The 16033-nt window shown below is 45.0% G+C and overlaps 1 protein-coding gene across 1 annotated transcript; it reads right to left on the bottom strand.

The window, feature by feature from the left end:
• Positions 1 to 1008: 1008 nt before the first annotated feature.
• LOC310782178 (stonustoxin subunit alpha-like) lies at positions 1009 to 7561 on the bottom strand (the record flags this gene model as incomplete). The annotated part of the gene is made up of 5 exons (XM_083642865.1): positions 1009 to 1061; positions 3126 to 3473; positions 3576 to 3659; positions 4698 to 6053; positions 7477 to 7561. The coding sequence occupies 5 exons, from the start codon at positions 7559 to 7561 to the stop codon at positions 1009 to 1011; spliced, it is 1926 nt and encodes a 641-aa protein (XP_083498991.1).
• Positions 7562 to 16033: the final 8472 nt, after the last annotated feature.

Consider the following 16033-nt stretch of genomic DNA (forward strand, 5'->3'; position numbering starts at 1 on the left):
TTAACTAATTTTTAGGTATCTGTACTTTACTGAGTATAGGCTATTTGAGTATAGGCTAACTTTTTCTTTGCTACTTTTACTCCTCACATTTTAAGTTTAGTTTTGATGCACAAGACAGAAATGATGTAATGTTTGTTTGTCTGGCTCACTCATTAAAAACAAAAATACAATTTGACCTATGTTTGGAGGGGATGTTTTAAGTGTATTAGTATTCAAATTATATTAATATGGCGTGAGGTTCATTTAGCTTTGCTCAGAAACAGCAGGTAGAAATATACTTTTTTACAGACTTTGAGTAAGCTATACATTTCAGAGTCTGTATCCTACTTTTTTAAACTTTTACTTCGAGTAGGCCTACATTAGTTGAATCAGTAGCCTACTTCTACTTTTACCAGTCTTTTTTACACAAGTAACTAAGTAAAGAATGTGTATATGTAGCTAATTTAATAGATGGTTCGGTCTCGTGAGCCTCTCTCTGAAAAGCCGCTGATTCAGCACCATGGACAGTGCCGGTGTGTCATACTGCTCTGGAGTGCGTTTCCACTTGAATGCGCTGGTGATCGGAAAGCCATGATCAGATGTTTGTTCCCCACTCACCTTTCACTTCAAGAATAAACCCAGGCAGAGATAAGAAAGTTCAGATTGTAGTGTGACTGTTGAATCAAGGCAGGGGGTTAAAGAACAGGCAAACAGATAGAGATTGATAGATGTGTGGCTTTGACTCCAGAGGGTTTCTGGAAAACAATAGAAACAAAACAATGAAAGCAAAGTGCATTCAACTATTAACCTTGCTGGCACAACTGAATTGGGCAACTAATAGCCTAAGTCCCATAAAGAGGTATTAAAAACATAGCCTATAGCCTAGGCTAATTTGGCGATATTAGCATTTGAACCTATAACCAAATAATATGAAATACAATCACGGCTCTCAGATGCAGCGCGCGTCCCCGCGCATCCAAGCCAAGCAGTTTATAAGGAGTGCGCAATTCGGAAGGAGTAGCCTATAGGCTATGCACTGAGACGGCTGCGGGGAAAGGAGTTCAGTTCTGTTCCAGTTGCATCTAAAAAACAGAGGGAGAGACATGCGCAGGGAGCGCACTCGCGCGCACATACGCACACACACAGAGGGGGGGGGGGGGGAGAGAGAGAGAGAGAGAGAGACAGAGAGAGAGAGAGAGAGAGAGTGTGTGTGTTTGTAGCTAGCCTATATCTTCATCTGTGCGCCCTGTCTCCATGCGCGCATCCAAATGTTCACTGTTGATCATGTGTTTTCAGGATCGATACGCATGCTGCCTAATTAAACAGACCTCGACCCGCCGTAATACACACAATAGTAGGCATATAGGCTACGACGTTCCTTCCAGCCTGTTCTGGAGTGCGTTTCCATATTGTCATATCTAATAATGCACATCGGATCATAAATTAGACCTCCGTGTCATCAGGCCATAATAGTCATGCAGTGTCATAGCCTGGAACTATTGGATGATCAAAAACATAATTATGTTCATGAGAGAGAGGGCGGAGGAGAGGGAGAAGGAGGGAGGGGTTGAGAGAGAAAGGAGAGAAAACCAGCAGAACAATTTGCCGTTGTGTACATTCAGTCTCGACTGAATGAGAACTCATGCGCTGCAAACAGAGCGCATTATTTTCGGACTAATGAGCAGTCGGATTAGTGAGATTTTAGTTGTCGGGTTAACGAGCTCTTGGACTAATGAGACGTCTGTCCAATGCCTCATTTTTCGGACTCGTGAGGTGTCAGACCCGTGAGCAGTGTTGGGCAGTAGCTTGCTACAAGTAGCGAAGCTACATAGCTTAACTACATTTCTCAGTAGCTTGGTGGTAGCTTCACTACTTTTGAACCAAGTAGCTTTTTCAGTAGCTATAAGCTATTTATAGACCCAAGTAGCTTGTAGCTTCCTGCAAAAGCTACAAGCTATACTCGCCAGAGAAAATCCATGAGCAAAGCACGCAGTGGAGATTTCTGCTGCGGTTTGAATTAAACAGGAGGAGACATTGCATATGTCAAGTGTGCCTGTGTAGCCAATAAAGCACTTCCAGTTCCATTATGACGGACAAGTCTCATCCTTGCTTTTTAGCATCCTTGCCTCTCTTGCAGCTAGACCCGGCACTACTCTGCCTCTGATTGGGTTGGGGTTAGGCAATGAAGACTGACGATTGGTTAAGGGTAGGGCAAAATACGGCGTGTGCTGGCGAAGTTACATCAGCAATGAACTTTGAAAGATGGCAGAGCCAGAGGGAGCCACTGGCAGTGATGAAGAAGATGTTCAGGTTTTAGTATCTGTTTTTGAATATTGTGCCAGTGAGAGTTTCAGTGTGTTTTATAATATAATAAACAATCAAAATGAGATTGTTTGAGAAAAAAAATGAGAAAAAAAGTAGCTTTGATGTAGCAAGCTGCTTTTGCTATGTTGCTCGTAGCTTAGCTTGCTACATTTCTCTGGGGATAGCTTCAATGTAGTTTAGCTATATTTAATCAAGAGTAACTGATAGCTTAGCTTACTACATTTTCCAAATAGCTTGCCCATCACTGCCCGTGAGGTATCGGAGTAGTGCCATGGCACCACTCGCCCACAACCATGAACGTGTTAATTGATTCATCATTAGTTGTAGATCACTGTCATTATCTAGTTTGTGACCTATATTCTGGAGAAGCTCCAAAAGCTGTCGTACTAGGGTGTTTTCGCCATGCATTTCCTGCGCTATGATTGTAAGGTTCCCTTGCTTGGCTACCTTGGATATGAGGTTTGCTTTGTCTTTCATAACCTTCAAAGATTGGATCCGAGCCTGGTCCTTTTCTCCTTCAATGAGCCTGTCAATGTACTCTGGATTTCTCAGTGGGTTAGGCCTCAAGACTATCTCTTTCAGCCGAGCTAAGCACTGTGCTGCCTGCTCTGTGAGGGGCACTATCACATCCTGAAGGTTTGCCACCTCTTTCTCTTGCTCCATAATGCGTTCTTTAGCAATTATGATGGGGCTCATAGCTTCTGTAATTTCCTTTTGGTTTTTTCTTTGTCCACATTCTTCAAGGAGGAGGTCCATTTGCTGTCGTGTCATCCTAATTTGTTCAAGCTTTTCCAATCCAGCTTGAATTTGCATTTGCAAACCTTCAATGGCCGTGTCAAGCTGCCTGTACTCTTTTAGAACCTCTTTGGTCATCTGCAAGCTGTTGGTTGCCATTTTGTCTAAAGCAGTGAAAAATGTGTTCATGCTTTTGACACCCATCTTCCAATACATTTGATCAAAATCCATGCCTTCATCAGAATCTTCATCACAAGTTGTGCCGCTGATGGTTCTGTTGTCTGCAAAGAGCGCTGAGTTGTTGAATTTGAAGTGAACTGGGAGTCCTCTGTCTGTTTTAGGGCATGGGACACCAGAGATGTTGAATGCCTCGAGAACCGGTGGCTGCTGGCCGTCTGCAAATGTCACCAGCATCCGAATGTTCTCTGCCACATCTTTGGCAAAAATGGAGAGCACTGAATCAAACACATAGCTTTGTGTTGGTGTTAGCCTTGCAACAGAGGCCTGGGTCACTAAACACACTGCATCAATCTCACCGACTCCCTCAGCAGAGGTGAAAAGCCTCTGGATCTGCTCTGTGATCGCCTGGCCTCTTTCTATTCCATTTGTGTCTCCAAAGCCTGGTGTGTCAACAATGGTCAGAGAATATGGGATTTTGAACCCCTCTTGGTGGTTGATTTTGTACACTGTGAGTTCAGAACTCTGGCTTTCAGCTTGTGATCTCATCTGATCCTCATCAATCAGTTTGAATCTGAAATTGTCATTCAACTCTATACCAACAATGTAGTTGATCATCCCATTGATGAGAGTGGACTTTCCTGATTCAGTTTCTCCAATAAGCATTATAGTGCGTTTTTTTCTCTTGTTTTCTTCAGCAAAACTGTAGCTGCTGCATCCATCTAAATGCATATCTTCTTTCTTCAGAGGTAGGCTGTAAACTGCAGGTGATTCAGAATTTATAAGTTTGCTTGTACATTTAAGGGATTCTGCAAGGCGCACAGATCCATGTTTTGTTGTCCAGACATTAACAGTGATGCTTCCCTTGCTTCTGCCAGCTGCACCACACTCACATCTGACCCTGACAGCGTACTCTGTCTCTGGCTGAAGCCCAGAAATGATGGCCGTTTCAGCTCTTGACTCCATTTGGTGCCATTCAAGTTCTTCATGTTTCACGTTGGGGGCTGCTTTTGCATACTCCACGGTGTAGTTCAAAATGGTGACACCTTTGCCCAACTCAGCAGGTTTCTCCCAGCTAACTGATATCTCACTTGAATGTGGTTCAACGTGAGGTTTTCCAGGAGGACTAGTGGGTAAGGTTGTAAGGAAGACTTCATTGGCTGGCCCGTTACCTACTGAGCATACTGCTCTGCATCTGAACTTGTACTCTGTGTAAGGAGTCAGCCTAGACACTGTGACTTCTTCAGCTTTTGATGCTATCTTTTGTTGCCAAGCATCTTCTCCTTTGACACAATACTCAACAGAGTAGTGGGTGACGTTCTCTGCTCCAAATCTTGGTGGGCAAATTTTCACTGTCACACTTGTTGTGTCACTTATTGCTGCTGTTTCAGGCTTTGAAGGTGGCTCAAAGTTGTCAGTGACTAAGAAGCCTTCTTTATAAAGATAGACACTTGCCCCTTTTTGCATCTCATTTCTCATACCTGTTGTTAGGAACCTAATGTTGTTGTCCTTGTTGGTCTCTGCAAAATCACTGAAGAGCTTTGCTTTTTGCCGCATTGCATCTGATACTTCCTTTGAAAAGTACCATTGTTCCTTTTCTACATCATACGTATGATATGTGATTTTGTCAGGACTCTCTGCTTTGGCTGTTTCTTGTGAGTAGTGGGATAAAGCTGAGAGGTATGGTTCAGCATTTTCCAGTGAGGTGAAAGCAAAGCACACAGCATGCTCTGCACTGCATATTTCATCGTAAAGAACATTTTGAGATGTGACAATCTTGGTGTTTTTCATCATGTTGGTAAGAGATTTTAAGATGTTGAGTTCTCTCTCTTTACAATCAAGCCACTCACTCAGGTTTTTGTTGTTGAATGGAGAAGAATGTCTCTCTTTCAGGATCTCTGCCAGCACAGCCTCCTCTTCCCCACCTTCCCGGATAGATGGAAGTTTCTTTGCCAGGGTCTTCTGGAATTCCAGCTTGTACACAGAGCACAATTCTTTAAAGGTTTTCAGCTTTTTGTGAATCTGTGGGAATTGTTGGGTTGTAGTGTTTTTCATTGCATCATTGCATCTCATCTCCAGCTCACTGAACTCCTCCAGCACACTCTGTGCTTCGTGCACTAATCTAATGCTTATCTGACGGACAAGTTGAGCAGCAGATGAATCTAAGATTTTCAGGGGCATCAACCAGACCTTCATTGGTACAGCATTTTCTCCATTTGCTCCCAGTGATTTTGGAAGGCTTTGGTAGACTTGTATTGCATCCTGAAAAGACACAGGATTGCTCTCAAGTTTAAAATCCCCGTGGAATTTGCAGGAGAATTTCTCAACATTTGCAATGTCTTCGTCTCTCATTTGCAGGGAACCTTCACCCTTTATCGTAAGCATAGGGATCTTGTTGATCATCACCTTCAGATTGCCCTCAACTTCTTGATGCTCCTCCTTTTTGGACACCTCACGGTCAAATACAAAGAAGGCTTGTGCACCATAAAGGATACCTGTGACTACATGTGTTGCTATTCCTTTATCAAAAACATACGGATGTTTCACATTGCCTCTTCCAAGATGATCCATTGAGAGTTCCTGGAACTTTGTAGTAGTTTTGTATTTGAGTGTTACTCTGGCCTGATGTTTTGAAGTCTTACAATCATTTAGGTATTTGGCAGATCCTTCAACCTCTACCAGACCACTCAAGAAACTTGCCTTCAGAGAGGCGTTAACATTTAATGCAGAAGATTTGTCCTCAATTGAATCAGATGCAACTATCTCAAAGTCACTGTTGTGCTGTGGTCTTTCTTGTATATCCTTGTCCAGGGCATTGCAGTCCCACAATGTCATACCTGCAACATAGGGGTTAACAATCAAGTTCTTATTGTCAGAGAGGGGAGGACATTTGCATGCAGGCACCGAGTTTGAGCGCGAACAGAGGAAATGTAAGTGTGAGCAGCGGATTTCTGAGTACAAGTGCAGGAAATCTGTCCAAGCAGAAAACCTTTGAGTGTGAGAGTACAGTTTGAGGACAAGCAGAGCAAATGTAAGCACACGCGGGGGCTTTTTGAGTCCAAGGGTCCAAAATCTGAACGTGAAATTGATCAATCATGCTCTCAAATTGCTTGAACAACCTCTTGCATTTAGATAGGTAAATAATTCCATACGCCGTCTGTGTGGCTACTGGCTGTTCGGTGCGTTTGTGCTCACGGCGCATGCCGTGAGCACATTAAAATCACATTAAAATGATCTCCAAAAAAAATTAAATTCCACTTGTATAACTTCAGACAAATAAGGAGCTGTCTGTCCACAGACGCTGCGTTTTTATTTTTACACTCGATGATCCTTTCGCATCTGAATTATTGTATAACTAGCTGGTCGTTGACAGGAGTAACTACTCTCAAACCAGCCGAATTACTTTATAAAAAAGCCCTGAAAATACTAGATAAAAAACCCTTTTCTCATCACCAGTGTCATGTCATACGTAAATATGACATGCTAAGTTTTGAGAACTTTAGAAATTTCACCTCTGCCTGTCTAATATACAAAGTTCTACATGGACTGGCGCCGCCTCCTCTTGCTGACTTCATCAAATATCGTTCGACCGCCAACTCGACCCGTGTCACTCGGGCCATCACGAACAAGGTCTGCGAGGTCCCCTTTAGAAAAACTTCTTTTAGCCAGAAGACCTTATCCTTTACGGGAAGCACCCTCTGGAATAATCTACCTCCCTCTATTAGAGAATGCCCTAGTCTCGCCACTTTCAAAGGCCAGTTGAAATTATGGCTCAGATCAAAACAACAATGTGACCACACTTAACATCTGTCATGTTTCGCTGCATGCTCTGTGTGTTTTATTCATTTTAGGTTTTACTAACCTTTTGTACTATTAATTTTTTGGTTCTATTAATTGTGTGTGTTTTAATCATTTTTGGTTTGACTAATCTTCCGTATTATTAATCTGGCAATATAACCTGACATGTTTACTGTACGGCTGTACTGTTCATTAACGTGTAATGTCCCACTCTTTAAATAAATGAATCTGAATGAATCTGAATCGGTGTGAGTTCCCTGTTTTAAAAATAGAAGGACCCCGCTCAGCCAGAAAACTAGAGACTGTCTCACGACGCTACAGTACACCTCACGTTAGCTGGCTGTGCATATGGAGAGAGAAAGAGAGAGGAGGAAAGAAAAAAACAACAACAAAAAGCATCAATTGCTGATTTGAGCGTTGATTACCATGGCAACGGTTGAACCTTCGAAGCGTCATACTTACCAGGGATCAGAGAGTCTTGGCGACAGTCGTACAGCATCCCAAGGCTGAAAGGCCGGCCAAGCGCTGGCATCTCTATCGTCTCCATGGCTCAGTCTGACCCTGAGAAAACACACAACAGTTTGTTAGTTCACTTTAGCTCGGCTGCTATGTCCTCCATCTTGTTTACTTGTGACTTTGTAAAGTTGCTGCAACACAGCAGAGCTTCAGTGAGGTGCAGAGTGAAATCATGAGGGAATCACTGGTAAGATATTCAGTATAGAGTATGTGGGTGCCCTGTGCACAGCCGTGCTACTAATCCAGGGTGCAGCTAGAACAGCATTCAGGAACAATGTAGGAATCCAGTGCACACCAGGATTGTTAGATTGATAACTAGGGATGCACCGATTGCCATTTTCTTGGCCGATTCCGATTTCCGATTTTTGAATAGTCTGACTTGCCGATACCGATTTTTGCCGATTCCGATTTTTTTTTCTAAAAACAACAATTGACAGCTTACACAAACGTTTTTGTAACTTTGTTTAAAATTAAGATTCATAGAACAATTCTTACATCTAATGGGGATCCAAATAAACAAATAAACAATTCTTATCATTTGCATGAAGTAGGACCTTCTCACTCAAACACATCTCAAAATAAAAGTGTTCCAGGTTAGGCTACTGGACAGAGCTTTTTTGTGCAAATACAATGAATACAAAAATTAAATTAAATCCAATAGCCTATATCCCACAGCTATCATGCATTTACTTTTCCAAAAGAAAACAGGTGCAACAGAACATCAAAATGATCCATGGACAAGGAGTTTATAGACTGGCTCCAGCAGGGCCGATCCTGGCCATTTGGGTGCCCTAAGCGTAATTGTTCTGTGGTGCCCCCCCCCCCCCGTGGTGCCCCCCCCCCCCCGCAAAATAAACAACTGCAATCTTAAAACCGAATACTTATTCATGCAGTATATTTATAGTTTGTGAAAGCTCAATCTTCAATAACAGTACATGATGGTATAATAAAAGTATATAAAATCAAGTGCCAAATATGTGCATTGTATTTTAATCCTGATCAAAAGTACTATCAAATATGAAGTGACAACACATGTAAGGTACATAAAGCTATACTATATACAGCAGTATGAATGCAGAATGATAGTGTTAGGATGGCGAGCAGGAGAAGAAGGTGGAGGCAGAGGCTTCAAGTTCCACACAGTTGTTTAATGTGAGAAACAAGGCCTTTTTAACATGTTACCATGGGATACACACCTAACCCTAATAATAAAAGGACATACTGGTAAGGTGCAATAAGTTGCAGTTAGTAAATTGCACATCACAAATTGTGGTACTGCAGCATTGAATATTTAATGCACAGTCAGTTGTAGCATCAGAAAACTGTAAACAGTCTTGCAGTCATTCATCTAGTTTGACAGTTATTGAGTTGATTTGAGTTAAGCTGTGGACGGCCACTCCACAACTTAACTCAAACCAACTCTAAGTAACTGTCAAACTAACTGAATGACTGCAAAACTTTCAATAACTGTCAAACGAAAGACTGCAAAATCATTAATGAACGATACTAGTGTATCTCACATTACATTACATGTGGCAAACAAACAATTGTTAGAATTACTGTACATGTCAGCAAACAAGCGATTGTTAAACTGTACATGCAAGTAAGCAGGCAGATGCTAGAGCCTGTGAGCTTTATCAGCTTCTTTCTCATGAAGTTTCACTGATAATAAAATGATGAATGAGTCATTCATTTAGTTTGACAGTTATAGAGTTGATTTGAGGCAAGTTGTGGACCAGTGGTGTCATTCATGACATCACTCCCCCAGTGATGCCATTCATGACATCACTCCACAACTAGCTCAAATCAACACACACACCTGAAATGCTGGTTGAAGATCGTACAGGAGGCTCTTCTTCCTCGTGTTCTGGTGTACTTCCTGCTCCTCGGTGGACATATTTCAGCATTGACCCTGCATTAAGTTTGAAATACAGGGGAAATTAATTAGTACATGCATGCGAGTTGAATATTTTTCAAGACACCCAGAGGACACACAGGACCCCAGGAAGATTAGAGGTGCAGTCATGTCCTTCTAATGGGGATCCTTTAATAAACTAAACTAAACTAAACACATACCTAAACTGCTGGTGCTGGTTGACAATTGCTCAGGAGGATCTGCTTCCTCGTGTTCTGGTGTACTTCCTGCTCCTCTCACAAATTTCAGCATTGAGCCTGAATTAATTTTTAAATACAGGGGAAATGAATTAGCTATGCATGCAGAGTTAAATGTTTTTCTAGCCAGCCAGCTGCCCCCCACACACACACACACACACACACACACACACACACACACACACACATCACAACATGGCAACATGGCGCATGTAAAAGCCGTCCCTCCCCCCTAAACTAATCACAGACAGTTAACGTAGGCTCGGGTTACACACAGACCTTTGAAATTAAAATGCAACTATTCAACCGACCCCCGCCCCCCGCGGTCGGGGTTTTGCTCGGTCAGGCAGCAGCAATGCTATCAGCATGTTAGCTAGCAAGTTGTCTGTTAACATAGCTGGCCTGGCTAACTTGGCTAACGCTAATGTAATGGCTAACATCTAGCATGGTTTAAGCGAATTTTCCAGAATTCACCTACCTGCAATCGATGCCTGACAGTCAGCCCGCAGTTTCTTCTGTTTTATTTTTTCCGCCCCCGACTCCTGCTGCCTTTTGATGCCCATTGCAGCGTACACGTACCATCTGACCAACAGCAGCTGCTCCAGCTGCATTTTAAGTAGAGTACGCTAGATTGCAGAGCGAGGGCACCTGGTTGTGGAGGGGCGTGCCCTTAAGAGCACGTGATGCCCTACGCAGTCTGCGTACTCTGCGTAATGGGTTGGAGCGGGCCTGGGCTCCAGACCAGTCCTCTTGAGTAGAGGGGAAAGGAGTTTATGAGTTACAGTAACGATCTTCAGTCTGAATATCAGGCGGAGTTTACACACAGTCCGAAGTTTGGTATGCGTATTTTTATCTGCCATCCGAAAAAATATCGTCACGCACATGTAGCACTTCTTTAACCCCCTTTGTTTTTACAGGGTAGTGCCACCTGAATTCCCTCTTGTATCGCTACGTTATAAGTATGTAATTATAACCCTTGAGGTTTGGTTTAGTTTTGAATGTCAGTAATGTCTAGTTATTGACCCACAATTCACCCTTGCAGTGAACCTTCACCATCAGCTCTGGTAAGTGCCCTTTAAAATGTAGTCCCACCTAGTACACTATATTATCTAAATGTTAATCAATTATCTATATAAATAAATGTACAAATATGATAATATATCTGTCTAATATACTAATCCTATGTACTAATCATTTGTTTTTCCCTTCTCCCTTCTAGTGTATGACCCAGGACCTTAAGGTAAGTACCTCTTAACAGGAAATGATGTCACTCATACAAGGTAAGTTTATAGAAAAATATAGTATTTAGTATCTTAAATGAAATGGCAATACACTGGAACAGTATTTCAGGAAATCAAAATAATAAACAAAACTCTTTTAGTTCTTTCAGAAATTCAAATAATAACACAGTATCTCTGTTGGTGTTTTCAGATACTCTCCATCATCAATGCAACCTGTGGAACACACTCAACACTCTGATAGAAGATAGCAGACTAGCATGCATAAACAATTAAACAAATAAACCAATAAAGTCCTGTGTGTCTCTAATGTCAGCAATGCTACATCGAAGCTATATCGTTAGCATCCACAGTTTCCCAAAACAAATCCCACCCTCGTTGCAGATCTGAGTCGTTGCTCGGGTACGTTGAGGCTTACAAACTTTATAGCCGCTTCGCTCCCGAAGTGAGCTAAAATAAAGAAAGATACCTGTAGTCCTTGATGTGAACGAACGAACACCTGGCAATGGCGTGCAAGTGACTGGCAGGCAGGCCGTAGCTCGAGCAGAGCGGTCCTCCCTCCTGGTCGGCTAACGTTGATGGCAGCCTTGGCGTGGAGAGGCACAGGAACAAATCCCCCGACGTCACCTTTACTCTGCGTTCAAGCCGAACACCGTGCAAACGTCGGCTAAACAGACTTCGGTCAACGTGCGGTACTCACTTATCTGGCAGGCACCAGTTAACACGAAGCTAACCACTGACTGAGCTAGTACAGTGGCCCTACAACACGCAATAACTAGCTTCACTAGCCGAGAAGCTAATGCCCTGCGCCTGTAGCATCAAATTGTCCAGCAGACTCCAGGCATCCTTGCTACAGCTCTCACAGGCTGTCCGCCCTGGGATTCCCGTAGCTTTCACCGGAACGTCAGCTAAGTCTATACTGGTTATCAAAATCAAACAGATCTCTCTCTGTGTGGCTCGCTCTCCGCTGCCGTCTCTCTTGCATCCGTCTCCTTGCTCGTTCTCCACACCACTCCTGCTCTCGCCCGTTCACCGTCCAATGCTGCTCCGTGCTCTGCTCATGTGATCCTCCCAGCCAATCACTCGACGCCAAAACCATGCGGTCGCTATCACGTCCCCTAGACCAGGAAATGAACTGTCCAATCCCCGTCCCAGGAAACCAAACAAGGAAGGACCCCACGGGCACTCCCACTGAAGTCAATTAAAGGCACATTTCCACTTTCCTAAACATTTACAGATTACTGCATCTTCACAGGTAATTATTATAACACAGGTAAGTATATAACACAGGTAAGTATGACACAGGTAAGTATAACACAGGTAAGAATGACACACACTCCCAGACACACACACAACTTAAAGAGCCTAAAAACGAAAATATTAAACCCCACTTAAACACCTGGGTTACACCCTCCCCCCCTTAAATGTGAATGCCCTCATTCACCTAGCTACTCGGGGCAGGTTGGGAAAACAAATGTTTCAACAGGGCATGAGCTACATCCGGTCCACTGCCGTTTGCTTGAATGGTAACACCCACCCCCCGATGTATGATGGTAATAGGCTGATCCCTGGATCTGCCTGGCTCGTCATAGGTAAGTTTAACCACTGGTTTAATGGTCCTTTTCCCTGGCGTTGCTGCCTGAGCGGGTGCACCTGTCTGTTCGGGTGTCGATGCATGTGTGATGGTCAGTGCGATTTCCTCTACCTCCCTAACCTCTTCGTTCCTAACTATTTCCTCCCTACCTACTTCCTCCTCTGGCATCACCCTTACTTCTACCTCAGGAGCTCCTTCTGGATTGATGTCTGAACCCTCATCTAGTTCACCTGGCTCTCCCTCACTCGGGTCCTCCTCGACTACGAGTGGTGGTTCCCCTGGGGGAGGAACGTTTATAACTGAGTCACGCCTAACCCTGACTTCTGGCCTTTGCCTGCGGCCATCGAAATCTTCGTAAGGTGCCCTGGCTAAATTCTCCTCATCGTCTGAAGAAGAATCAGACAAGCGCCCCTCCTGTTCACTGACAGGCGGGGAAACCGGTATAGGCGGGTCCCTCCTTTGCCTGGCTCTGGTTACCACCCTAACTGGGCTCGGCTCCCTTTCGGGCCGGGATAGCCGCACTAACTGCCCTATGGGCAAAAGATGATCCCGATGTATGGTCTTCACCACTCCATGCCCATCCTCCGGCTTTATACGATACACTGGTAAGTTAGGAAGCTTACCTTCCACTACATAAGGCAACAAACTCCATCGGCTCTGTAACTTATGTTTCCCCTTCAGACCTAAGTTCTTGAGAAGGACGCGGTCCCCTGGTTCTAACTTATGGAAACCTACCCTCCTATCATAGGCCTGTTTGTTTCTCTGATGGTTCTTTGTGGCTTCATCGGATGCCAGTTGGAACGCCTGTTTCAAATCCTCTTTGAGCTTGGACACATACTTACCGTGGTGACCACCCTCCTTCCCATCAGGGGAAGTCCCAAAGCAGATGTCAACCGGCAACCTGGCTTCTCTCCCGAACATCAAGTAATACGGGGAATACCCCGTGGCATCACACTTGGTGCTGTTGTAAGCATGAACCAGATAAGTGACGTGCTGACTCCACCTTCTTCTCTTTTCCTGACTCATGGTCCCTAGCATGGACAGAAGGGTCCGGTTGAAACGTTCTGGCTGCGGGTCTCCCTGTGGATGGTAAGGGGTGGTACGCGACTTGCGTATGCCAAGCGTCTTCAACATCTCCTTAATCAACTTACTCTCGAAATCTCTGCCCTGGTCAGAGTGAATCCGTGCTGGTAGCCCGTAATGAATGAAATATTTGTCCACCAGGATCTTTGCCACAGTGAGGGCCTTTTGATCTCTGGCTGGAAAAGCTTGAGCGTACCGCGTGAAGTGATCGGTCACGACTAACACGTTGCAGATACCCTTGGAATCTGGTTCCATGGACAGGAAATCAATGCAGACTAAATCCATAGGACCTCCGCTGACTATCTGCTGTAAAGGCGCGGCTCGCTGGCAGGGGCTCTTTCGAGTGACGCACTCTCCACAATTCTTGATGTGTTGTTCAACGTCCCAGGCCAGGCGCGGCCAATAAAATCTGGTCCTCACTAAGTCAGTCGTCCGCTCTACGCCTAAGTGTCCCAAATCGTCATGCATAGCCTTCAAGACATTGGCCCTGTACTCAGCTGGCAACACAAGCTGGAAAACCTCCCCAGTAGACCTCTTGCTCTGCCTATGGAGTAGCCCGTCTCTAAGTACTAGCCTTCCTAGCTCCTTCTTCATCAACTTCAATGGAGTACTCATGTCTACGCTTTCCGGCCACCTACCCTGCTGCAATGCCTGTATGACCGGTCCAATGACTTCGTCGTTCTGTTGGGCTGTCCTCAACTCCGTACGAGATAGCTGACCAGGAGCACTCACGTCTACTCTCGTGGGATAGGCATAGACGGCTGGAATAGATTCAGGGGAAGCACCTAGTTGCTCTATGTATCGGGGCGGGCAAGCCCAAGAGCTCTGTGCACAGATGCACCGGCAGATCGATGTAACCCCCGCTTTGGGAATGGTCTCCCACTCGGCGCCTTCCTCTCTACTCTCCTGTCTAGACAACAAATCAGCGTCTATGTTATTCTTCCCTGGTCGGTAAGAAATGTCAAATTCGTACGCTGACAGGGCGGCCAACCAACGGTGTCCCGTGGCATTGAGCTTGGCAGTAGTAAGAACGTACGTCAACGGGTTGTTATCAGTACGCACCGTGAAACGAGCTCCATACAGGTAATCGTGGAGTTTATCCACTACCGCCCACTTTAAGGCAAGGAACTCTAGCTGGTGTATGGGGTAATTTTTCTCGGACGCACTCAGTTTCCGGCTCGCAAAAGCTACAGGCCTCAAACCCTCAGCATATTCTTGGTAAAGTACCGCTCCCAACCCGGAAAGGCTAGCGTCTACATGCAGTATGTAGGGCTTGTTCGGATCAGCGAAGGCCAATACCGGAGCATTGGTAAGACGGTGTATGATGCTCTGAAAAGCCTGAGTGCATGCCAAGTCCCATCTATCCCCAAAGGGTTCCGCCTCGTCAAAGTACGGTGGATCGGGTTGTGTTCTCTCCCCTCGCGAACGCGTCTTAGGTTTCCGCCCACGCTGAGTGGGTGGGTATCCTCTGGTCAACTCCGTGAGCGGGCGGACAACAGAAGAATAATTGGCGATAAAGCGTCGGTAATAGCCACAGAAACCTAAGAAAGACCTCAGGCCCCTAAGGTCAGTAGGCTGGGGCCAAGCGGTGACGGCCTCGATCTTGGCCGGATCGGTGGCCACGCCCTCTGCCGACACGATGTGCCCAACGTATTTTACTTTGGGCTGGCAGAATTGGCACTTGTCCAAAGAAATCTTGAGCCCTACTTCCTGCAGGCGATCCAAGACTTTCATTAGTCTCTCTTCATGTTCTTCCAAAGTCCGTCCGAAAATGATCAGATCATCGAGGTAGACTAATACCTGTAAAAGGTTCATGTCCCCCACAGCTTTTTCCATTAAACGCTGAAACGTCGCTGGAGCCCCAGTGATGCCTTGCGGCATCCGCTCGAACTGATAGAACCCCAGGGGACAAATGAACGCGGTTTTCTCTTTGTCCTCCTCTTTCATGGCGATCTGATAATACCCGCTTCTTAAGTCCAAAACCGAGAACCATTTACTGCCTGACAGACAATCAAGGGCGTCATTGATACGTGGAGTAGTGTACTGATCGGGTATCGTTCTATTGTTCAAAGTGCGGTAGTCGATGCACATACGCACTTTACCACTCTTTTTCCGAACGATCACTATCGGCGATGCGTACGGGCTCCTGGACTCCTTGATAATTCCAGTGGCTAACAACTCCTGTATGTGTCGCCTCACGTCGTCTATATCCGCTGGTGCTAGACGCCTCGATCTCTCTCGGAACGGTCGATCATCAGAAAGTCGGATGCTATGTTCCACTCCCTTAGCAAGCCCAACATCCCACTCGCTTAAAGAGAAAACATCTGCTCGCTGGGTCAGTTTACGCCGAAGCCTTTCTTTCCATTCCTCTGAGATATTAGAGTCACCAAAGTCAATATCGGACGCCTCGAACCCTTCCCTCGGCTCTGGCTCTGGCTTCGGAACAGATTTCACAATGTCTGTCGGATAGAGATAT

This window comes from Poromitra crassiceps (genome assembly GCF_964638095.1).
Source record: "Poromitra crassiceps genome assembly, chromosome: 9".
Classification (NCBI taxonomy): domain Eukaryota; kingdom Metazoa; phylum Chordata; class Actinopteri; order Beryciformes; family Melamphaidae; genus Poromitra; species Poromitra crassiceps.